Source organism: Myxocyprinus asiaticus, chromosome 30 (genome assembly GCF_019703515.2).
Source record: "Myxocyprinus asiaticus isolate MX2 ecotype Aquarium Trade chromosome 30, UBuf_Myxa_2, whole genome shotgun sequence".
Lineage (NCBI taxonomy): Eukaryota > Metazoa > Chordata > Actinopteri > Cypriniformes > Catostomidae > Myxocyprinus > Myxocyprinus asiaticus.
This window is the reverse complement of record NC_059373.1, coordinates 27,948,092-27,974,608: the sequence shown is the minus strand read 5'-3', so window position 1 is coordinate 27,974,608 and position 26,517 is coordinate 27,948,092. Positions and strand designations below refer to the sequence as shown.

At 37.0% G+C, this 26,517-nt stretch overlaps 1 protein-coding gene across 6 annotated transcripts; it reads right to left on the bottom strand.

The window, feature by feature from the left end:
• Positions 1-5,266: 5,266 nt before the first annotated feature.
• LOC127421127 (homeobox-containing protein 1-like) lies at positions 5,267-25,611 on the bottom strand. 6 transcript variants are annotated; one of them, XM_051663910.1, is made up of 11 exons: positions 25,171-25,604; positions 24,364-24,477; positions 18,557-18,986; positions 18,010-18,095; positions 17,365-17,475; positions 13,814-13,939; positions 13,091-13,241; positions 11,882-11,964; positions 11,627-11,722; positions 6,698-6,819; positions 5,267-6,601 (listed from the first exon to the last, which is right to left on the bottom strand). In XM_051663910.1, the coding sequence occupies exons 2-11, from the start codon at positions 24,440-24,442 to the stop codon at positions 6,467-6,469; spliced, it is 1,419 nt and encodes a 472-aa protein (XP_051519870.1). In that variant the 5' UTR covers positions 24,443-24,477; positions 25,171-25,604; the 3' UTR covers positions 5,267-6,466. The 6 variants fall into 6 exon arrangements, with proteins under 6 accessions (XP_051519870.1, XP_051519872.1, XP_051519871.1 ...); XM_051663912.1 differs by having other exon boundaries at positions 18,557-18,968; positions 25,171-25,602; XM_051663911.1 differs by lacking the exon at positions 25,171-25,604 and adding an exon at positions 24,936-25,055.
• Between the last annotated feature and the right edge of the window lie 906 nt (positions 25,612-26,517).

Below are 26,517 nucleotides of genomic sequence, written 5' to 3'. Positions count from 1 at the left end.
AGTACCAATTTAAAAAATGATCACTTTTGTGGATGAAATTATCTCTGGATTTGCCAAAGTTTGCCAGTTTAGTGACATCAAATCTTTTAAAGATTCTCAGGGTTTTGTTTGAGGCATGTAGGAGCAAGTAAACTGGAAAACTACGAGCAGAACTTTGTTCCGTTTTGTTTACTTGGTTATTTCTGTGAAATAATGTGTATTTAAGGTTTCTGTGCTGTAGCCTACTTATACTCTACACATTTCCCAAAATGTTTGCGTTTTCTGTGCAGTTGTTCAGAGACTGCCATGTCAGTATATAAATTACGTTTTCCCCCCATGCCGGCCTTTTATTTTGGTATGACATATCTCTGACAACAGTGCCCCTTAACGCACTTAATGAAAAAACTGACTGCGATTGATCACTTATGTCGGTTGGACAGCTCTTTCTGCCCAGACATCCAGACAGACAGACAGACTGATTTTTGGGATTTTCAATTATCTGCAACAGGAAAACAGAATGATCATGTTAGAAAAGCCATAGCAACCAGAGTCAGAGAAGTCCGAAGGTCTGTATTGAGTTTCTGTATTAAGACTGACAGAAGGTACTCTGTAAACATGGATATTCTGTCTCATAATTTTTTTCTTTCATTTAACTATTAACATTTCTCCTCTTTTTTATATATATATATATATATATATATATATATATATATATATATATATCTTAGTTTTGTTGTGTTTTATCACAGTATGCAAAGGATGCGTTTCATATCAGTACTGACATCCCAGGACATGCCATTGAGATGATCAGTGCTGTGTCACCTCAACACTGCCAGTTCCTGTGCACAGGACATCCCAAATGCATCTATTTCTCGCACTCTTACCCCAAAATTACTGCAAGTGATAAACGATGAGAAATGGAGTGGAGCTAAGTAGCCTAGTAGTGCAAGACTTGGACTGCTACATAAACTTTGCAGGTTCAGTTCCATGCAACATGTATAGCTACTGGAATCACAAACCTGTTAATCACAGTTTTACCCCAGAGCAAGGCACCTACTGTGCGATAAATGCTTTACTCAGTAGCTTTTCTACAAAATCTAAAGATATCTGCACGATTAAATGCACATTTCTCTTGCAGGCAAGAATGGCCCTGCATCCTGAAGCATAAACCAGAGTCAAGTGAGTTGCAGGCAGTCACAAAGGAAGAGGTGTTTTCTAGACCGCTGAGTTGTAAACCCTCAGATTGTGAAAAGATTAATTACAGAAGTTTAAGTGTTACTGTAGTAACTAGATAGGTAAAATTTGACAAGACAAACTTGGCTCGACAAAGACTTTTCTGAAAGTTTAAACTAGTTTTGAAATTTTGAAGTTTCATCATTACACTGACATTACAGTAAGACAAACTATCAGCTATCTACATAACTAGATCAGATAAACCATCAGGCAGACAGATAGGTAAATACTGGAGAGAAAGAGAGAGCGAGCGAGAGAGAGAGAGCAATTTAAAGAAATATTCTGGGTTCAATTCAAGTTAATCTCAATCGACAGCATTTGCAGAATTATGTTGATTTCCACAAAAAATAATTTCGACTTGTCCCTCCTTTTCTTTGAAAAAAGAACAAATTTGGGTTACAGTGAGGCACTTACAATGGATGTGAATGTGGACAATCTGTAAACGTTAAAATACTCACGGTTTCAGAAGTATAGCCACAAAACATAAATAATGTGTGTTAACATGATTTTAGTGTGATAAAACTGTTTACTAACCATTTCTGTGTAATCATCCAATATTACAACTTCATTGCCATGATGACGTAAAGCTGTAAACCTTGTAATTCCTCAAAAACAACAATTTAAACAACTTTACTGCTCAACTAATACACTCATTTTAACAGAAGAATGAATGTAAGTGCTTTTATTAAATTATAAGCTTCACATTTCTTCACAATTGGCCACATTCACTTCTATTATAAGTCCAAAAAGGATTTTTGCTGCTTGTTCAGTTTACTTAATTGAAACAAACTAAAGCAATTCAGTTCTAAAACATTTTGCCACAACTTATTTTTATTGTGTTCTGTCCATTTAAATGTGCAAAATTGAAGTTTACTTAATCCATCTGAGTTTGGGACTAAATTAATACTTTTTGTGGTGTTAATGTAGCATTACTGAAACTGGGCAGGGAATTTCCATTTCGTGTTGAAATTGTTATTTTATGCATTTTTGATCAAGATAAGAATATGAGATGTTAATGTTCTGTTATATTGGTATTTAATAAAAAAAAAAAACATTCACAACCCTTCATTACCTTTTATATTGGTAGTGTCTGTAATCTGTATGTTGGAGTTTTGGCACTCACACTGCAGGACATTGCTCACAATACTTGAAATTTTATGTCAACTTCCCACATAACTGTGTAAATGTTTATTTACTGAAAAAAATAAATAAATAAATAAATAAATGAAAACAAAAAGTTGGCCAGAATATGTGCAAAAGTGAATAAAAATTAAAACAGGGGGAAACTAATGTATAAATAAAATTATATTTTAAATAGGGCCTATAAACACTAAGAAAATATATATATATATATATATATATATATATATATATATATATATATATATATATATATATACACACACACACACACACACACACACACACACATATACACACACACACACACACACACACACACACACACAAACAGTTGTGCTCAAAAGTTCGGATACCCTGGCAGAAATTGTGAAATTTTGGCATTGATTTTGAAAATATGACTGATCATGCAAAAAAAAACCTGTCTTTTATTTAAGGATAGTGATCATATGAAGCCATTTATTATCACATAGTTGTTTGGCTCCTTTTTAAATCATAATGATAACAGAAATCACACAAATGGCCCTGATCAAAAGTTTACATACCCTTGAATGTTTGGCCTTGTTACAGACACACAAGGTGACACACACAGGTTTAAATGGCAATTAAAGGTTAATTTCCCACACTTGTGTCTTTTTAAATTGCAATTAGTGCCTGTGTATAAATAGTCAATGAGTTTGTTGGCTCTCACGTGGATGCACTGAGCAGGCTAGATACTGAGCCATGGGGAGCAGAAAAGAACTGTCAAAAGACCTGCGTAACAAGGTAATGGAACTTTATAAAGATGGAAAAGGATATAAAAAGATATCCAAAGCCTTGAAAATGCCAGTCAGTACTGTTCAATCACTTATTAAGAAGTGAAAAATTCAGGGATCTCTTGATACCAAGCCAAGGTCAGGTAGATCAAGAATGATTTCAGCCACAACTGCCAGAAGAATTGTTCGGGATACAAAGAAAAACCCACAGGTAACCTGAGGAGAAATACAGGCTGCTCTGGAAAAAGACAGTGTGGTTGTTTCAAGGAGCACAATACTTGTTGACCCCTCTCCAAACATAGCGCTTATGGTTGTGACCACAAAGCTCTATTTGGTCTTGTCACTCCAAATTACAGTGTGCCAGAAGCTGCGAGGCGTGTCAAGGTGTTGTTGGGCATATTGTAACCGGGCTTTTTTGTGGCATTGGCTTCTTTCTGGCAACTCGACCATGCAGCTCATTTTTGTTTAAGTATCGTCGTATTGTGCTCCTTGAAACAACCACACCGTCTTTTTCCAGAGCAGCCTGTATTTCTCCTGAGGTTACCTGTGGGTTTTTCTTTTCTTTTTTTTTCATGATCAGTCATATTTTCAAAATCAATGCCACAATTTCTGCCAGGTAATGCAAACTTTTGAGCACAACTGTGTGTGTGTGTATATATATATATATAAAAACCGGGGCAACATTTCTGCCATTGAAAACTAACTTACTTATTTATTTGTAGCAAGTTTTTGCTCACGATGTCATCACAGTTATGTGATTTTGTTGTTTCAAAATACGACGTGAAGTCGTAGAAGTATGCCAAAAATCATGCAAACGTCTTTATGCATTTTTAAGATATGAGCAATCAAACATAGTGCCCCTGGGTTTTTTTTTTTTTTTTTTTTTGGGTCACCCATTATACTGTATATAAGGCAATAAGACAATTGTTTTTGTGAAACATCTAGCATACCTAAGCCTTTTGCACAGTACTCTAGTTTAGCAAGAAGCATCTAAAACATATTTTAGTAGATTTAGAACATATTTTGAAGAAAGTTGCAAAGTTATCAGGAGGGAGAGAGAGAGAGAGGAAGGAAGGAGTAGATAGATCTGGTGGTTTGAGTATTTAGGAGAAAGCACAGAACAGATTCCTTTGGTTTTAGGCATTTTAGACTTTTAGGCATATTTTTCTAGGCACAAGTGATTTAAAAAGAGGATGCTGCAAGTATCAAGGAGTAAAAGGCAAGGTCATCTGAACGACTTTTGGCTGATATGAGCTCTCTTCTGGGAACCTCTGTTAATTATGGGCATGCGTGGTGGAAGTTGATCAGAGCGAGTTAAATACGGAAGAGAAAATAAGAAAAAGGTAGCAGCAATAGTGTAGAAAATGACTGGGATGAAGGAAGTTGGATTGTCAAGAACTTGTCTTCAAGGTTTGTCTGGTTAGCACAGTCCAGTTAGCCTTCTGCTATTAGATGCCGTAACTCTACCCATTCTGAGGGCAAAATGCATCTTTCGCCACTGATGGCCATTCAGAATTAGCCGTACATTGTGATCAAATTAAAAGATAATAAAGAGATGTTTTGCCAATGACTGATATTTTTTTTTTTTAAGGGCTCTTAAAAAACATATGGACATATATTTTCCCATCTACTGCCTTTAAGCTCAGTATCATCTGTAGTGAATTATTTGGGACTGTGCACATTCTTGTGTTGCCATCAGCCAATTACAATCGTTGTCAGGATGTCATTTTCCTGTGGCTCCAGAGTGATTAGTCACATGGCATTTATGGCTAAGGTGACAGGCTTAAAACAATTGTCTCTGGAATAAGTGGGCATGAGCAAATATGGCAGCAACCAGAACGCATACATCCAAAGGGTAACACATCAGCCAAGCAACTGCAATTGAGATGAGTAAAAATGCTAACAGATAACTCTATCCAGGTATTAAAGACCTTGAAACATACAGTACTATTATTAAACTCAGTGTTCATAATACTATCAAATATGTTTAATGTCTTAAAATATGCATGAATTGCACAGCTGCACAACAATAAACATTCCTAATTAAGTCTTAGTACACAGTAAAGAGTTACCAGTTTCAACTTAAGGAATTCAGGTGTAAAAATGAGTGCACACAAAAACCTTGCCTTCCTGAACACAATTACATTCAAACTCAAAACTACATTTGTCTATTCATTTTATTGTTTTATGTCATTAGGAGAAAACACAGAGAATGGGGCCTTGACAGAGTGCCGCATTGTTTCTTGTTTGTTAACTGAGCTGATAGGCCAAAATAATCATACTGTGCAGCTTAAAGCTTTTACACGCTCAAAGCAGTTTGACTGCAGCACATTAATGTGCCATAAGCAATTGTTTAGTCCATATGCCTTTGTTTCTGTAAAATTCCTTGTTTTACAACTTGGCCTCGCTTTGGCTTTTGTTGAGATACAGAAATGGATGTCTATCCATTTAAAAGCAGCTTGTTGCATTAGATACAGATATTATACTTCGTAGTTGTATATACTGCATTACCTTACGATAGAGGCAAGTAAAAGTTGCTTATAGCTAATAATAATTTGGAAATAAAATACTATAAAGCATTTTAGACCCCTAACAGTCAGGGTCAGTGTAGCTTTAGTGGCTGGATAGAAAGAGGTTACAATCATTGTGTATACAAAAACAGACAGGAGAGCTATGATAATCTGAATATTGATTTCAGATATGAAGAAAATATTTTAGCTTCACTTCACCCCCACCAAAAAAAATGTAACATGTACACAGTCTAGTATGCTTGATGAAACAGGTCACATTTCTACCCAATGATCCATTATTACTGGAAACACCTTGATTTCCATCATGGTGCAAATTTTCTCTTTCAATTGTCAAATTTAGTTGTACCTGAGTTGGTGTATTTGTCAGGGGTCCTCTGTCCCATCATTTAACTATTGCATAAGACAATTAAGAGATAAATAAGCTCTCGCAATGTTCACACAGACTCCAAACTATGTTCAGTGTGCCACTTCTGTCAACTTAAACACCTGTCCTGCAGGTTTATCTAGACTGCTCACTCTGGATGTTTTTTGTAGTAGGTGAAACCAATATATGAGAATATTGAGAAAAGAAAACAGCTTTAGCATGATGAGAAAGGTTACTAGTTTGCACCTTACGCATCTTTCCCACTTACGGGTAGCATTAAGACTGTCTTGGAATGCACGATATACTGTATAGGGATAAATATTGCCATAACTACAAGCGTGATTACTGTAGATACATACAGTGGCCTTCCTACCACAAGAGGCACCAGAGAATTTAGTGTCAGGCCTGACTGAGAACAACCACTTGAAGCCACTTTGGAACAAAAATAAGACTCTGCTCATTGGTTAGTCTTCATCAGTAGCCTCCCGTTTTGATCGATCCAGCTTCTGCTCTACAACTTGAGAGGCAGGGCTTGGAAGAGACACTGCTACCACAGCAGGTAACATTGGTTCAATGTCCTTTCTCTGAGAGAGTTCCTCCTAAAAACAAACCCATCGCATTCAAGTGAACAATTCTGACCACAAAAGCAGTAAAAAAAACAATTAACTAATATACTGTACTAAACCATCTCTAACCTGCTCAGAGAACTGCTGGCTCATAACTTGATCTCCAAATTCTTGAGTCTCAACCTCTTCGCTGTTTGAGTGGCAGCTGGGGCTGGGCACCTCTATTCCATGGCTCTCTAGTATGGCAGCCTCTGAGTAAAAGAGAAAGTTGTGTAAAGAGTTCCAAATTTAATATGTAGCTCAATTTTCAATCTATAAAAATGGCAAATTCCCTTATTTGCCTGTTGTCTCCTACTGTGTTAATAATAATAATAATAATAAAATCTAACAAAACAACATTAGACATGACCTGTAATTGGTTAATTGGTGGACTTTATGGCAAAATACAAGCAAGTTCATTCAGAAAATGTCCGATCATTTTTTGCCCATCTGGCACCAACAGTTATCGATGGCATGCAACTATCTAGTCAGCCAATCGTGTGGCAGCAGTGCAGTGTATAAAATCATGCAGATATGGGTCAGGAGCTTCAGTTAATGTTCACATCATAATGGGGAAAAAATGTGATCTCATTGATTTGGACCGTGGCATGATTGTTGGTGCCAGATGGGCTAGTTTGAGTATTTCTGTAACTGCTGATCTCCTGGGATTTTCACACACAACAGTCTCTAGAATTTACTCAGAATGGTGCCAAAAACAAAAAGCATCCAGTGAGGGGCAGTTCTGTGGACGGAAACGCCTTGTTGATGAGAGAGGTCAACAGAGAATGGCCAGACTGGTTCGAACTGACAAAGTCTACAGTAACTCAGATAACCACTCTATACAATTGTGGTGAGAAGAATATCATCTCAGAATGCCATTCTGAGATGCGGGTTGGCACTGTTTTGGCGGCACCAGGGGGACCTACACAATATTAGGTAGGTGGTTTTAATGTTGCGGCCGATTGGTGTATTTGAATGATTACTGAAGTGCTTTATCCACCACACATTAATAATAGTATTGTTCTACACACACACACAAAAAATCCAAAATTTAAGAGATGAAACTCATTATCTGGCTCTTATGAGATCAATGGAAGGCATTTAATTATTATTATATTACAATATACAGCAGGGTCCAGAAATAAATTTTCCATTAGGGGGCAATATTTCCCCCTGGAATTGATTTCCAGTGGCTTTTCTTTCCTTTTTAAGGGCAATATTTTTCTAACCTTATAAAATGACTCTCTATCATCCTTTCATTTCAAATACTTTAATTGATTCCATTTGAATAATGAGATACTGTAGGCTGTTATGAAACATTTTTAAATCAACATCACCTAATATCTGTACGGCTTATTAAACAAAACTTATGTCCTTCATGCTAATTGAATAAAACAACGTTCATTTCACAATGTTTAGTCATGAAAAAGTGGTTAATGTTCTTATTTTTATTATTGTATTATTACTAAAGTTTTATTTAACATTAGGCTTAACATATCCAGATCAATTAGCATATTAATATTATTATTAAGTAACTTGTAGCATTTGGTTGCATTATCTTTTGTGATTTCTCATATTAACTTACTATATAACATCCATCCCTCCCGAACTATCCCGCCTCTAGAAGGTGAGGAGGATTGCAGCATAATGGGCCAATGAGCAACAGTGTTACTCACTAGGACAGTTTATTTTGAATGAGAGGAGCAAACGGTCACAGAATTTAGCACAGGAGCATAACACTGATCTGATGCGGAGCTTGAGAAAAGCACAAGCTGATGGTGCGATGATCTGCCAGACTGCCACTGACACGAAGAATGGCACACTACAAATAACGTTCAGCAAAAATTCTAATGAACATTGCAACGTATGTATCTGTAACTACATCAGATGTTTTTAATAAAAAAACAAGAACTCAATGCAGGGACATTTTCTGCCCCCATATTATGAATTTCAGGGGTAGTTTTGCCAATTTCTGTGGCATTTTTGCAGCCCTGTTAATTTCCGACCCTGATGTACAGGCTCAGGTGGACAATGCAAGTAAACCGTAAGGTTAAAACAGTAGACCTATGCGCTGTGCACATTAAAACTAAAAGGAGATTCAATAATGATGGGGATGAAATAGCCAATACTTTATTAAACATGAAAATAAAATGCAGAAATATGCAATATAGCAATTACAATAATAAACAGTTTCCTGAATTGTTCCTTTGGGTAAGGTTATAATTAGGGATGGGCACGAGTACTCGGAAGTGACAGCAATGATTGATAATGAAATGCGTGACGTAACTTTTCACTAAATTCGAAATTCAGTGACAACTACATGACAACTAAACACAAACATGTCAAAGAGGGGCCTTCTTTTTAATTTTGAGATTGATTACGTGTAATCTTTGTGATTTTAAGCGGTACCATGATTGTCAACAGAGACGTCTCATTGCAACTGAACTGATAAACGATGCTGCAATGTTAGCGTTTGTTCTACAGGTTTATGATAATCAAATGAAAGTTTAATCCACCATGTTTTGATCTGTCTCTGCAAACGTTTGCTGAACAAGTTTTATTATCATGTAGAAACTTTGACTCAATGTATATTATTAATAAAAGTGAAGATTTATCATTGACTGTAAATCTCTCTCGGTGCCGACATGTTTGTGCAACGTCGCACACTTGCATCTCGGCGAAATCAGAGCTGAAGATTTCCGCAGCAAAAGATCTATCACATATAAGTACATATCACCCCCACCTCGGAGTACTCGACGAGTACTCGAGTAGACAAAAGGACCAAAATGCCTAGTTATAATAGAAAGATGGTTACACACTAAACAAATTAATACATATATTACTGTACTACTAAGTCGGTACATCCTAAAAAACTTACGATGATTATACATATAAACAATTTTAAAGTATCCACTCTGTTTAAACAGATTATCTGTTTAAACGATGGCATTTCTGCAACTAGGGTAAAAGAAATGAGAAAACAGTGGTGCACACACACACTCACTCATTCAGGGAACTTTGAAACTACAGCAATGTTATAAAATACCCACAACTTATGAATGTTAGTAAACATGTTACAGTAACTTTACCGAAAAACGTAGCCTAGTAAACACAACTCTTCTTTTCTGTGCTTACAGATATGTCGAAAGCATGCGATTTCGGACCAAATCCAATCCGACAGCTCAAAATATAAATCATTATTGTAGGTTTATCATAGTGAATCAGGCTAAGGCAAGGACAATGGTTTTAACACAGATTATTCATGTACTCACTAAATAATGGACTTTTGTTCATTTTTAACCAAAAAAATCTTCCATAGTGCAGCTTTAACCTCTGCTCTAATGATAGATTTTCAACCGAGGGAAAAGTAATTAGAAGACGTGCTATTTGCAACTGATGTTATCTTTAATAAATGGTTTGTATGCCTTACTGTATGCCTATTTAAATTGCTTGTCTCACCTTTTTAGGCATGTGATCGGCCAAGCACAAAAAAAGCAGGAAAATGTGCAGAGCAAAGTGGGGGGCAGCGAAGACCCCCCACCCCCATAATCAGTTATCAACATTAGTTAACATGAACTAACAATTAAAACGACTTCTACAGAATTTATTAATCTTTATTAATGTTAATTTAAAAAAAAAAAAATCATAGGTTGTAAATGTTAACATTAGATAATGCACTAAGACCTAACATGAACTAACAATGAATAATTGTGTATAACCAAAGTTAACAAAGATTAATAAATACTGTAAAATATTGTTAGTTCATGATACTTTAATGTATTAACAAATAAAACCTTATTGTAAAGTGTTAACAATAGTTCTTGACAAACACATAGCTATTATTAATCAGCACAAAACCACCCAAACAGAGCACAGAAGTTATAAATATATTGCCAACATTTGGGAAGGGATTATTTTAAGCATCGTGATTTGAGTTGTAAAATGATAAACATTTGGTCATCTCATATTGATGATGTCATCTCAGTGTTTTCCCGCACACAGTCGCTAGATACCGCCATTAGCTCGTGCAGTGCTGCTGACTGAAGCAGTTAATGTAGGCTGTTAAACGCGAATATGACATGCAAAGCTACCTTGCGATTTCAATTTTAATTCATTCCATAATGCTGCGGATATCATATCATGTACCAGTGTCTCAGAGGTCAATGTTTGCAGAATTGAAAGATTTCCTTCAACATGTACTGTTCCTGTGCTGCTTTTACCTCTGTCATGCTGATTTTTCCACATTAATATGAAAATGCCACTGAATAAAAATGTAATATTACATGTTTTTAGGAGTGCCGACCCTTCTTCATCATGTGGCTAGTATTATTTCTGGAGTTTTTACAGAGAGTGGTCTCCCAAAAACTCAAGTCCATTTTTATTACATCTGTAACCCAAGTTCATTTTCCGATCTAAATGTGGGAATTCATCTAGACAACATTTTCAAATGTCTGCACTGTATCTGCAGGGTTTTATGATTATACAGACAAACAGTTCGATATATGCGAAGATAAATTTCATGATTTCACTGCAAACATCACGTCAGTAACACTGGAATAACAGCTAGAGATTTTTAACCTGTCAGCATCTGTGGCAAAGGTTCAAACCTGTTTTATATCCAACCATTTTATTTCTCTTGATAAATTAAAATAAACCTGTCTTACTTGAATGAAGTCCTGACGGTGAAAGTCAGGTGGCTCTGTCCTGCACATTCTCAAGTGTGTGCGTGACGCAGAAGCAGCTGTGAAGTTTGTGAGTGAAGTTGTTCCAAGGGAAGGTCGAATGACACTTTTTTTTTTGGGGGGGGGGGTTGAAAAATGCTTATCGAGAATGACAGGACATTGTCGATAACATGAACCACCAGTGAAATATTAACCACCCCACCCTTTTTATTTTTTTTTTAAAGGATTTACAAAATTCATGCGGGTCACATTTTTAGGTTGGAAAAAACGGAATTCCAGGTTAATCCGGAAGAATCACATCCCTGCTTTTTAACGAAAACCTTTCTTACAGTCTCACCTATGTTGGCACGTCTCTTCATCTCCTTCCTCCGATTGGCAAACCAGTTGTACACTTTTAGAGCAGTGACTCGTTCAAACTCTGACAGTTTGCTTCCTGAAACAACATTTATACAAGAAACAATTCAATTCAATAAATGGTAAGTAAATTAGCATTTATACATTCAGTGAGGCAAAGGTAAATTTGTTCAACATCCATTGCATGGCAATGGCTGGTCGTTAAGAAAAAAAAAAAATACTGATTGCAATCACTTACCAGGTTTTTGAATGACAGCATTACAGGCATTGGCAATTTCCTCTCTCTTGGCCTCATCAGGATACTGATTCTCTATAAAGAAACTACAAGAGCAAACAGCCAGTCAGAACAAGACTTTGGGTAACATGATCATTGTTTGAGTCGTCATTTTTATTTGTATAGTGCTTTTCACAACACACAGCGTTTCAAAGCTGCTTTACAGAAAACCATAACAGAAAATGAAACTAATATCTATAAAGTCTTGAGTCATCATTGTGTAGTTTGATGAAAATATGACTGATTTACAATCATATTGTAAATACGATTGTAAATTGTGTATAAAAAATGAATAATTAAGTAAATAAGTAAATACCTGGCCAATAAGAAACAGTAATGTCCATAAAAACACTGAGTAACAGGGCAGATTAATAAAACAGGATACACTGGGACTTTGTCATTAATGCCATTGAGATATAAAGTGGAAAAACCCTTCCAAATGGAGAAAATGGTTCCACCTTTTATGGGTACATTGTCCCCATACCTCACTATAAAATAACAAAAAAGCCACATCTCTACATCTTTACAGTGTCTCATGCTGGAGTAACATGTTTTTGTAGACGCTTTCAGAGGTTGTGCTACAAATAATAATTTTCCATTATTTTGACAGAATGGGAAGACTAAAGAACTAAAATCATGGTCGATGGGCACACGTGAGTTAAGTGTAGAGAAACAGAAAAGATATATTCATTAATTCGATTAATTCGAAAACATTCGATTTGAAGTCAAAATTTTAAATCATTGCATCTACAGAATAACAATCTTCACAGTTATTGTTCAATAAAATGTATAGTATCAGTCTGTTTTACTCTGTTATGGACCAATTTTGAAAGCATTTGTTTGTTTGTCTCAAATTACCTGTATTGTTTTTTTCTCATGAAAAAAAAAATACAAATAAGCTGTTAACATGTTTTATTTATATAGTGAACAAATATTATAGGCCTACTGTAACAATATATTATAGAAGCTTTTTGCTAACAAAATATTTTGTCTTGGCCTGCATACCTGGAAGATTTTTCCATCTGGTCCACTTTTTGATTAAGTTGGATAGTCCTAATTTAGAGGATTCCCTCCAACAATTAAACTGAACTGCCACTCCCACAACTCTGCAGTGTCTTTGAAAATTACTATGGTGATGTCACTCAAAGACATACCTGTGTATAAGTGACTTACCTCTCCATGACTGACTGGCACTCTTTTCTCCAGGTGAAGCGACTCCCCCTCCGCAGTCTAAAAGGCCCAACCACTGCCCTGTCTCCGGGACTTCCAGTCAACCTCCAATCGGGCTCCTCTTTAACCAGGGAGCGCATGGACAAAGTGGCCCCTGTTGTAAACATTATCCAAAAATGCAACTTGAAACTTTAAAAAATGCCTACCAACCAAAATGACAATCAAATATGAATAAATGGAAATCAGTACATATAATTAAACCCAAATTTAAATTAAGAACCATTGTAGATGGCTCTAAGACTAATAATAGTTTCCCACATCAACAGATATGGATACATTTTATGCTTCAGTGATGGATATGCAAAAATTCAGATCTACCTATACAGCAATAAAAACATAGTATCTTTTGAACATTTTAATAATAATAACTTTTATTATTTCCATTATTATTCTGCATAGTTGTTTTGTGATCTAAATGTTGGCAAATTTTTGTTCATCTTTGTTTTGGGCTGTGTCTATATGTTGAGCATGAATAGGCCAGTAATTTATGCAAAAAAATACATTAAGTTATTCGACCTGTGAACACAATTGTTTCCTGGTGTAACGGCAATGTTGGGTGCACCAAATGGTGGCATTTTGAGTAGAGCTGATATTTTGGTCAAACCAATTATTGATTTATCTCTAGTATAGATGACTTGAAGGGTTTCCCCACAGCACAGACATTACCTGACTGAGATTGGTGAGCAGAGTACCAGGGGAGGAGGTGCATCAGCAGTTCTCTTTGCTTGTTCCAGGGAGTGTCAGTCCTGCTCCTGGGGACCTGAGCATGCTGGTTTTCACCCCATCTGATTCCTTCAGAAAACTGTGTTAACTAGGGTCACTTCGAGAGGCCGAAAACTTGTCATTCATGGTTCAAAATAGTGCTTGATGAAAATCCTTTGAGAAAAGACTTTTAGCTAGCAGTGTTAATAACAGGGTTCCCGTTTCATTTGACTAATGAACTTCAGTGGTTTTCCAGTTGTTTGTGATTACTGCATAAGGAGGATTTTATAAAAATAATTTCATAGAGATCGCTAAGGCAGATTTCCAATTGTATGTCAGGTACCAATCCTTGGAAAGAACAGAGTATACTTTTCAGTGTAAAGTTATCTCCAAAATAAAAACATAATAAAAAAAAAAACATTCTAAGATTTGAATGCGGCTCACTAGGGAATTGCTCAGAGAGCAATATCTTGCCAATGAAATATTATAGAGTAGAACATACTACGAAAAAATGTATGCACTATACAAAATTTCCAACATTTTTCTATGAGTTCTGATATTTTATTAATTTCCATGAATTTCTTGCCAGAAAATCAAACATTTTGAAATTCCCTGATATTTCCAGGTTTGCAATAACCATGGGAACATTGTGAAAGATTTTCAAACTACTTATCCAAAAAGTGATTCGGTTTTTGGAGCCATGCTCAGTTATCTAGATAATTAAAAAGCGACATGCTCAGGCCAGGGATCTGTTAGTAGGGTCAGGTGTTAATTGCACCTTAGTGCAGAGAGGATGTGAAAACCAGCATTTGACAAACCCAGGTTCAGGACTGAGAGCTACAGAAAAGGGACTAGCATGGGAGATGGAGAGCAGAAGTGGTCCTGGAGGGCTTTATCCCAACTCATTACTTCATTAGCTCCTTAAAGCATCAAAACAGTCTCTATATTATGAATGCAAGATGACGCAAGTGTTGGCGGTGTTACAGTCTAAAAGGCTCTAAAGCCCGTTTCCACCTGCACCAGCCTACACGCCTCACATCTGCCAAGAACAGCATTAACCTAAGAATATAATGAATGGGGAAAGGACACTATATGATTGAATTTCAATTCAATGCATCTATATGGCATGTCCTTCCAGTATATTGGGCCTCATTCACTAATTGTGCTAATGCACATATTTGTGCATAAAACCCATGTGTGAACATTTCCATGCAGAAATCGTGATGCATCAATAAGTTTGCACTTGAATTTATTCTAAATATATGATCAAATTTAAAACCAGCTGAAACCACACATATGCAAACATCACCTTCTCTCAAAGCATAAAAAGCATGGAATGTGTGATGTTGTTAAAGTAATTACTTATTACATTAAGTATTACTTAATTTTTTGTACTTATAAGTATATAACTTATATTACTTATTTTAGAGTAACAAAAATGATGTGCATTTTGAGATTGCATAAAAAGGTTTTGCATAAGAATGCAGCAGATCACATGTAATCTAGGTCTACAAAAAATGTGTTTAATGCGTTTCAACTGGTTTTAAGAATGACGCTTGGATTTATTCAAAGCTCTTCACACATGCTCTTAAGTGAGAGCTAGGGTTGCTCGGTACACTTCCACATTTGCAGAGCAGAAGCTTCGCTTAGTAGCATAAAACAACTTCCGCTGCAGTCTGTTTCAACTGGTTTCAATGGCAGTGCCCACAGCACAAAATTATTATGGTTTATTTTATGTACGATTCATCTAAAATACTTAATCTAAACAGAACTACCTCACCTTCCAATCATTACTCATGGATGATGAAGTAAAGAAAAATGGTGTCGTGTTGTTTTATGATTTTAAACAGGATGTATGTGAGCAGGGACCACTTAACGGAGTAAAAGAATGTTTTTTTTATTAGATTAATGCATGAATATAGTACAAACTAGAGTACATTTACACTTTAAAGAACATTTGAACAAGACAGGGGTGTGTCACAAAAAACATATATTCCAAGTAAAGATTATACAGAGTATTTGCGATGATAATGATCACAATCACTTTGATCATGTACTTACTTATACTCTCCATCTATGATATAAGATCTATTTAAAAATGTTCAAATAAAAAACACTTCCATTCCAGAGTCTGATTACAGAAAATAACTGGTTTAATCATTGTAAACGTGGAGTTATATCCTCACGGTTTAAGTACGATAATTGGGGAAGATGAAGGCCTATACCGGTACTAACGTGATAACAAAACATTTAAAATGGTACGATATCATCTTGTTTATTTCGGTACCATATTAAAAGTATGCTGCCATTAGCAAAATGTAATGTAATGTGAAAAGCGCACACACACACACACACGATACTAAACACACACGCAACACACACAACTACTGCTTGATTTTCATGCAGTGTGTCTAATAGTATCCAGCTGCAGAGCTGCAGAGCAGTGTGTTTAGTGTATAAACGGCTGTGAACTCTCAAATGACCGTTTTCACTGGAGATTTCAGCTTGCGGGAAGTTTGATATAACGAACCCTTCAAAAATAGGAAGAATTTCAAAGGTTTTTCAAAATAAAAGTCCTGCTGAAATGAGAGCTTTATTTAACTGGATGCGTGAAATTGAAGACATTACGACGAAAAATATTACTACTGTATAGAAGTGTAATATTCAAAGTAGTAGCAATAATAACAATAATATAATATTAAATGGTTATATTTATTATTATCTGTAAGCAATATCACAAATGCTGAATACCAGTACTGAATATCAGCATGTTTTGAGTCAGCCATGGCAGCCTCAGGTAATCAGATTGTTTTCATTAATTCTGTAAAGCTCTGTTGTGCATCTTTTTGTTTTTTACCAAAAATAATTATTTATAAATTATATTTTCATTTGATAAAAGCTGTACAGTATGTATTTGATTAAACACAATTTGATCATAACATTTATTTAAAACATTTAACATGGAATCCAGAAAAATTTAAACAGAAAGGGCATACTTTTTTTATCTATAGGACTTTATGCAGTTCTTTTTGTCAGTAATTTTCTGTGTCATTTCATAAAAAATCTGAGTTTTTTTTTTTTATTTGTTGCCCAAGTATCGAGTCAGTATCGATATCAAGGTACCAGAGCTGGTATCATACTGAAGCCAGAATTTTGGTATTGGAGAAACCCTAGTGAGAGCACATTAAGGATACATTTGCAGAGAGTGATGCATCACTGTAGAGAGGCTGTTCAGAAAGCCTTTCTATTGAGATTGTTTGGGTGTGAGAACTTTGTCTGCATACATAAATATGCAACTTGTTTGCATTTATTAGCGAATGAGACCCATCATCTTTATTGAACAAAACCATATTATTTTTCAGATTTTAAGCCTTCAAGGACCATCAGAACTGTGTAGGGAAAATATGGCAGGAGGTAGCAAATGAAGACAAAAGTGAGCTGGCCCCCAACCCAATAATGCAGGCCATTGCCTTGCCTTTGGCAAAGCCTCTCCCTGCAGAGACATCATAACTCACCTGGACTGTTACGCTCCAGCAGGTACCAACGATAGAATGTTCTGCGTTTGGAGTCACTCATCTCCAGGCCTTGCTGCAGAAGCCACTGGGAGATGTAGCTCTGACTGATACCTGCAAAATTTGATAAACTCATGAAGAAAGATATAGGGCCAGAGACAGGAATAACAGGAACCCATTTAATAAAACATATACTGTAGTTTTCATTTATCCTACTGGAGTAGAACCTTTAAGTTAGCATGAAATCAAAACTGACCCTATTTACTTTCTTAATACTTTCCTTGTCTTCTTGTGCACAATTCATCAATGACTTTCCTTTTCAGTTAATCTCACCAAGCCCTCTTATTTTCCAAACCCTCCCGGCTTCTAAAGGTATAGAACAACCACTTTTCATGTTTCAATTATTTACCAAAAGATGAAAATAGCCCTACATGTCATCTCACTTAAGATGTTTCACCCGGACATGCACATTATGGAAGTAAAATGGGTTGAAAATGAGTAAACATAAACAAGTTTAAGAGTTTTTAATGTGAGAAACCCTTTTTATCTGATTTTTTTCTTCAGCTCAGTTACTTTTGCACAATCAGTAAATTTAACATTCCTTCAGATGTTTAGGAATGTTTTCGTTGATTAAGAGAAAGAGGGTACCTGTGACTTGTCCAACAATTGCCTGTGAGATCCTTCTGTTATTGAGAAATGTCTTGATCTCTTCTTTCACAAGGTTACTGTCCCTCCTAAAGCACAAAGATAAACATTATAGTGACTCTTTATCAAAACATGACAGCAGTCAAAGCACCAATTATTGTGAACAAACCCATGAAAACAAAACAGAATTTATTAGTCAAAAGGTAAGCAGCTTTAAATGATAATGACGTCATTTTAAAACATCTGTAGTCAAATCGAAATGTTGTCAAATTTGGGTTAAATGGGGAACATATTTAATGGCATTCTCCAGAGCTTAAGCAGTTACATGGAATGTTTCAAACTACAAAAAGTCAGTCAGTCTGAGATCTTTCATAATCTGTCAGAACCAACTGTTCACCTGACCTGATTCAGAAAGGGCTCTTGTTCTCTGAAAATTACACTGTTGCTCAGGGACGTTCATTAACTTCTGTTATATTAATCTCTCCCTCTCAGTTGACCTGAGAAGAAAGGCACATAGAAACAGTTCATACATCGCGCTTATAAAAGATACCTCATGTATTCCTCCACCTTCTCCTCCAGATCCCAGTCTTCTTCTGCCAAATCATAAATGAACGACCTCTGAACTCCACTGGGTGGGTACACGGGCGGGGGCGAGGCATCGTAGCTGTTGCTAGGCGATAATGCAGCATCCATAACAGGGGTTTGTGTGGTAGCTGAGGTAAGAGAAGAGGAGGAAGAGGAGGAGGAAGAGGGGGCAGCAGGGGCTGCAGAGGTAGGAGCACTGGGTGGGGTTGAGTGATTATTGAAGTATGGGGTATGATGGTCTGGATCAAGTCTCTCTAAAGACTCCAGGGCTTGAATGATTTGAGGTTTGGTCATCCCTGACAGCCTTAGACGCTGGAGCAGGTCAATCTGTTCGATGGTATAACGTGGCTCCACATCACAACACTCCATCCTGACATCTGGAGGACAACACATGGCTGCTAACGTTCTTCATGATAGCACCAATAAATTACAAACTAAAAACTTTGTTTTGTTGATTTTTATAAATTAAGTTTACTTCTTTTTCTGACAGGTGATTTATTAACTGAATAATTACAGTGCCTTTAAGGCTTTCACTTTAAGTCCTGCAAAGTTTTAAAATATACTTTTCTGTTTCTTACGTCATCGTTTTCCAAAGTATGCAGTTTCTAAAATGCCGTTCCATTGTGAATGCGAGGCGTAAACCTTGCTAAATCAATGCATTTTCAAATTAAAACGTATCGGCATGGAGGTAGCCTAAGATTAAAGTTTTAAGTTTGAAAATCTTTCATTGCCGTACATTGATAGAATAACTGCCAATCATAATGTAACTGACAGTAATGATATTTTTGAACATGAAGTTGGGGGAGAATATATCAAAGTGTGTCCTTATTTAATAGTCAATAGCCTTTAGTTTACACCACAGCCATTATTTGCAAATAATTATTGGTATCCGGTGTCAGGTGGTATTATCAGAGATTATTTAGCAGAGACAGGCCACTTCTATTAAAATGAATGAGAGAAATCAGAACGCCCAACAGATGTAGAAAAGGAAGTCCCACCTAACAGGCAAAAGAGCCAATCACCTTTTAAATACAGACGTCGCCTGCCACCCAACTTTGAGAATGCATATGCGCACTGCGCATTAGCTAGACGAACTGGGAAAATTGCGTTTTTAGTAAATAAGCACATTATACCATTGTTGTAAGATTTTACTGCTGATCTTAATCTTGACCAACCATTTTGGAGATTTCTGTCTTTTCCCATTCAAGTAGATAGGAGCTGCACTTGTATGCCGCTTGTTTGCAAAGAAAAATAGCTGCCCAGCCTGCCCAGAAGCATTTTAATGATGGCCACTGGGTTGACTGACTTGCTAAAAAGACTTTGGTTTTATGCTGCGTTCCATTCAAAGTCGGATGTGGGAAATTCTGACTTGATATCTCTGATCTCCGACAATAAAGGCATTCCATTGCCTGATGCTTGGAAGATGATGTAAAAGCAAACAAAACAGCCATACTCCTGTAAGCTTAGCCGGTGTTCGATTGTATCTAGAGATGTCTCTTAGCAACCCAATTGATAAACAATGCTGCAAAACTAGCATATGTTGTACAGGTGTAGGATTATCAATAGACAGTATAATTTGAACATCTGTCTCTGCAAACATTTGGACTCAAGATGGACTCAAGATGGCGCTGAGTATGGCTGCTGCGTTGCGAGCTCCGACACAACATAGTAATGTTTTGTTTGTTTTATTCACAATTCTTATGTTTTTTGTCTTGGATGTTGTCTGCCTTATTGTCTACAACAGACAAACACTTTTGGACATTGGTTCAGCAATTTCACACCGTAAACCGGACTTCAAATTCCTCAATGCCGACCCGCTGTTTACAAACACGCAAGTCTGAGTCACAGATTACATCTGCTCTGTGCTGCCTCTCTCTCTTGACCCGTTGCAGTTTGCTTACCGCAACAACCGCTCCACTGATGATGCCTTTGCATCTACAATACACACTTCTCTCTCCCACCTGGAAAAAAAGAACACTTATGTGAGAATGCTGTTTGTAGACTACAGCTCAGCATTCAACACCATAGTGCCCTCCAAGCTAGATGAGAAACTCTGGGCTCTGGGCTTAAACAGCTCGCTGTGCAGCTGGATCCTGGACTTCCTGTCAAGCAGATGCCAGGTGGTTAGAATAGGCAGCAACATCTCCTCATCACTAACCCTCAACACTGGAGCCCCACAGGGCTGTGTTCTCAGCCCACTACTGTATTCCTTGTACACACATGACTGTGTGGCAACACACAGCTCCAATGCCATCATTAAGTTTGCTGATGACACGACGGTGGTAGGTCTGATCACTGACAATGATGAAACAGCCTACAGAGAGGAAGTGCACACTCTGACACACTGGTGTCAGGAGCACAACCTCTCCCTCAATGTCAGTAAGACAAAGGAGCTTGTGGTGGACTTCAGAAGAAAAGACAGAGAACGCAGTCCCATCACCATCAATGGAGCACCAGTGGAGAGAGTCAGCAGCTTCAAGTTCCTGGGTGTCCACATCACTGAGGAACTCACATGGTCCATCCACACTTAAGTCGTTGTGAAGAAGGCTCATCAGCGCCTCTTCTTCCTGAGACGGCTGAGGAAGTTTGGAATGAACCGCCACATCCTCACACGGTTCTACACCAGCACTGTAGAGAGCATCCTGACTGGCTGCATCTCCGCCTGGTACGGCAATAGCACCGCCCACAACCGCAAAGCACTGCAAAGGGTGGTGCGAACTGCCAGACACATCATCGGAGGTGAGCTTCCCTCCCTCCAGGAAATATATACCAGGCGGTGTGTGAAAAAAGCTCGGAGGATCATCAGAGACTCCAGCCACCCGAGCCATGGGCTGTTCTCACTGCTACCATCAGGCAGGCGGTATCGCAGCATCAGGACCCGCACCAGCCGACTCCATGACAGCTTCTTCCCTCAAGCAATCAGACTTCTGAACTCTTGATCTCCCACGATCAAAATACATCAGCACTGCACTTTATTACCCTTACTCTTATATCTCACACCGGATTGTCATAAATTATATTATTATATTATATTCTCTCTTAACAACCGACAGCCTGAATGTCAATACAGTACAATACTGTACATTCTATATTTACTACTATATATACTTTTTTATATATTTTTATTGAATAATGTGTATCTATATAGTGCGTATTGTATACTGTACAGTGTATGTTATTATTTGTATATTGTTGAGTGTAATTATGTGTATAACAGATGTTTAAATTGTGTTGTGTTAATTTTATGTTATTGTAAATTGGTATATGTCTCATCACTGTCACGGCTGCTATGTTGATCGGAACTGCACCCAAGAATTTCACACACCATTGCACTTGTGTATATGGCTGTGTGACAATAAAATGATTTGATTTGATTTTGAAACATTTGCTAAACAGGATTTATTATCATGTAATGTAAGAACATTGACTCATTAATGGATATTATTTAATAAATGTGAATGTTTATCATTAACTTTGTAAATCTTCCTTGGTGCTGACACATTTGCGTATTGCCATGCACCTGCATCTCGGCGAAATCGGAGCTGAAGATTTCCGCACGAGTATCCAAGTTGCAGGGGCAGATCTACCAGGGTGGCATAGGGTGGCAAATGCCACCCTAAGAAAAAGCATTGCCAACCCATCTGCCACCCCAGCATAAGTATCCAAATGTATTAAATATAAATGTAAGTATATTATCATTGATTTTGACATTGTGTAGGGTTTATTCAAGTCAAACTGCCTAAACTCTCACGAACGCACAAATGACTACAGACCCACAGCGTGACTGATTACAGCAGCAACCAATCCCGTGATTGTTTAGAGCAGCTGCAGCAGCCAATCACAACATCGACCAATCGCCTACCTAATATTGCAGCACGTGTACAGTGTTTGGGTTCTCGTGAGTTGATGAGCTTAGTTCCTCAACAACAGCAGCCACCTGGTCAAATACATGAAAAAAATAAATAAATAAATAAAAAAAAAATAAAAAAAGAGGTAAAAGATTAATTTCTCAGTTGTTTCCAAGTATTCACTGAGGCGAGCTGATTGTTGATGGCTCGCACCGTGCGCAGCGTGTTTCCTCCCTATATAAACTTTTCATGGCTGGGTTGTGTGATGGGAGATGGGTTTTTGTGAGCTGTGTCATCTCGTTCATGGGCGCTCGGGCGCATTTCGGGTTCCCGCTGCTGGAGCAGAGAGTTTGTGGTTGTCACTGTCTGAATTTCAGAGTTCGCTGTTTTTCATATACAGAACTGTCAATAAATGTGTCTGTCTTTCCGCTACTCTCGTCTCCCTGCATCTGCTGTTGCATTTTTAAAGTGTAACACCCATCCACTGATGTACAGATGTAATCTTGTTTTATTAAAATAAAAAGTTATATTTGGGCAAATCAGAATCCAAAACATTTATAAACTAAAGGCAAAAAGTTAACACTAGATCAGTCATTCATGTTCTTAATCAAAGTGCTGATCTATGTATTCATCTACTGATTAACAAAATCCCAAGACTGATAGTAGCAGATGTACAAAGAGATGAAATAAACATATTATGTGAAATATTTGGGTGCTTGAATGACTGTTGATTGAAAAAGGTAATTAAGGTAATTTAAAAGAATCTTTTACTATGCATTACATAATTAATATTCATGAGTTTTGCAGCACTGCCCCCAAACTACAATTTTCTGTATAGTTTATTTTTATTTTATTCTAACTTTGTGTTAATCTTTGCTTTCGAATGGATTATTCCAGCTGTTACAAAGGGGATAGGCCTACAGGACTTTATTAGCGGAACAACATGGGATATGCAAGCATTTTTCCATCCATGGGTACACTTAACAAAAAAAATACAAAATTTGGCCTGCATAAGGTGGTGACATTTATTCCAGATTGCCGGTTCTATATGTGAAGCTTAGGAACATTTAGAATTTGTTGATGTGTTTAATAGACAACGTCTTGGTGCTCTGTAGATATACAATTTGTAACTCATTTTTTATTTTGCAAAAAAAAAAAAAAAAAAAAAAGAAGAAGAAAAAAGAATAATGTTGGCAAATCAGTAGCAAAATTGTTGACATTTTGACAAATGAACTGACATTTATAATTTGATAGTGATTCCAATTAATCAACTAGTACTTGTTGCAATGAAGATTGGTAACCTCATCCATAAGAATTACACATGGGCACTTCCTTTGGTGTTGCCACCCCTCATAGTCTGCATGCCACCCCATAAAAACATTTCTAGATCCGCCCCTGCCAAGTTTGAAGTCCGACTTCAAAGGGCATTTCATGGCATTTTTCCTAGTAGGAAGTTGGAAATTCCGGCTTTCCAAGTTGAATGGAAAGCAGCATTAAGGAGTGGGAATTTCACATTTTAGAGAGCATTTGATTGGACAAAATTTTGTATACACCCATTAGTGCAAGATGAGTCATCAATACTTTTGGTCCATTTACCTGGAGAGGAAAGACTGTTCGTTTTAAGCGTGTATATCTGCTAAAAAGTTAATTGTCAACTTTTAGGAATACACTGAAACATCCTTACAGACATGCTAGACATGGAAGCTTCACGACTACTATTTTGATTTCATGGAGCACACATAAGATGCCCTCATCTTTATAGAACCATCTTTATTACTTTCAATATTTATTTTTACATCTTTTCTATCATTTTACCTTAAACAGTATTCTTTTGCTGCCTTGCAAACCCTATCATTTTCCTCAGTAAATGCAAATCTTGTAGCATATCGCAACTTCAATTTTCTATTATCATTTATGGACCTACCTGAGATTTGAGGTGATAATCGGCCCGTTGGGAGCGGTTCAGCGCGTGGAGCCACAGCAGGAAGGCACCACTGTCGCATGGTCGAGGAGTCACCCGCAGCGGACAAGCTGAGGGCTGTCAAAACATCACAATAACTACTAATAGCCAGTCAGGATGTATCCGTTAGTCTTGTTAAAGTAACCATTAAAAACTATGCTGTGGTGTGTTTTAATAACGATCTCCAATAAGAGCTCAATTACACCTGTTATCGACTTTGTTTCGTGTCAGTCTCGCGCTTAGCTCGCGCTAAAAGGCTAGCCCCGGCGGGCACGCGCTGCTGTGCAACTGCATGCAAGAAATCGGAATTCTCGCATTTGTTTTCACACTTGAACCTGATGACTTAAGGCCGGCGCTTACTCCAGGCAGACAACACGTAAAGTCATGCAATATTACAAAAAGTCCCATGCACCAGCTTTTTACATACTCACTTCTCCCTATATCACTTATGATGTGCATAACTGAACATACTCCTGCCTTGCACATGTTCAATGTCCTATTTTTATTATTATTATTATGTCTATTTATACTCTTACCTTGTTTTATATTCTGTGTCTCACTGTAATGTTCTGTGTGCACTTGCTCGTTTCTCCTATCCCCCCCAAAATTCCTTGTGTACGTGAGAACACTTGGCAATTAAGCTCATTCTGATTCTGATGATTGCGGATGTGAGATGCCTTCGTAGCAGCACAGATTTGATTCACTCTGAGTTAGAGCAACTGTATTGCCGTTAGCAAGAAAAGCTATGCCATTCACAGTTATCCGCCTTACCTCCTCGTACTACCGTCCAAATGTAGCCGGAGTTGGAGATGGTGCAGCTGGAGACGTAGTTGGTGCACACCGTGGGTACAATCCCGGCCCTCCCGTGCGACTGACTTGCTCTCCGAGTCGCTTCAGCTTGCTAATGAAGGTGATCCGAAGAGGGTCACATTGTCCTGAGATGCCGCAGCATAATATTACTTTATGAATGGAAGTCAACAATTGACCTCTCACCCGCAGCGACAGTCCCATGTGGGGGAAAAAAGCTAATGGAGACTTGCACACTGTATGTTTCCCATCTTTAAAGTCATGCAAACAGATATTGCAATACATTTGAGCACATGTTTGGGAAATAATGTTATAGAATATCTATTTTCTATAAGTTTGCATGAATTTCACAAATTTCACATGACTGCTATTGTGAAGGGATTTATGCTTTCCTTTTTTTGCACACACCCTTTAGCGGAATTAATGTAAATATTTACAATGCACCATGCATGAGCACAGCTGCATGAACAGTAAACATAAACCATTGAGCAGAAATAAATTGTAAATGTTTATTTTTTTTTTAATCATATTTATAATATATTTAATTCTTGAAATGTGCAGGAGGCTAAAAAATATTGCTTCTTTGAAATTGAAGTTGAAAAAGTAATCCTTTAAAATGTAGGCTACTATTATATATGTGTGTGTGTGTGTGTGTGTGTGTGTGTGTGTGTTTTAAATGATATTTTTTTGTTTAGGCTGTTTTTATTATTATTATTATTATTATTGACAATGTCACAATATTTAAAAAACAACGTTTAAACTAATTCAGACCCAATTTCTCAGTGATATGAGAATACTGAATATAAATGTATAATAAATAAAATGTTATAAAACAATTTAACAAAGTATAATTGCATTCATCACAAAGTTTAAAAATGCTACTATTTTAAATCTGTGAATGTTGTATAGAACATTAATTTGAAACTCCCAAGACTGATAGTGGCAGATGTACAAAGAGATGAAATAAACATATTATAGTGAGGATGTCTTTAAAAATAATGTCATATAGTTTTAATTTTTCAATTAACATCATACAAAGTCCAAGCTAAATCAATATTTGGTGTGACCACCTTTGCCTTTAAAACAGCACCAATTCTCCTAGGTACACCTGGACACAGTTTTTCTTGGCTGTTGGCAGATAGGATGTTCCAAGCTTCTTGGAGAATTCTCCACAGTTCTTCTATCTATTTAGTCTGTCTCAATTGCTTCTGTCTCTTTATGTAATCTCAGACTGACACAATGTTCAGTGGGGGGCTTTGTGGGGGCCATGACATATGTTGCAGGGCTCCCTGTTCTTCTATTCTAATCTTT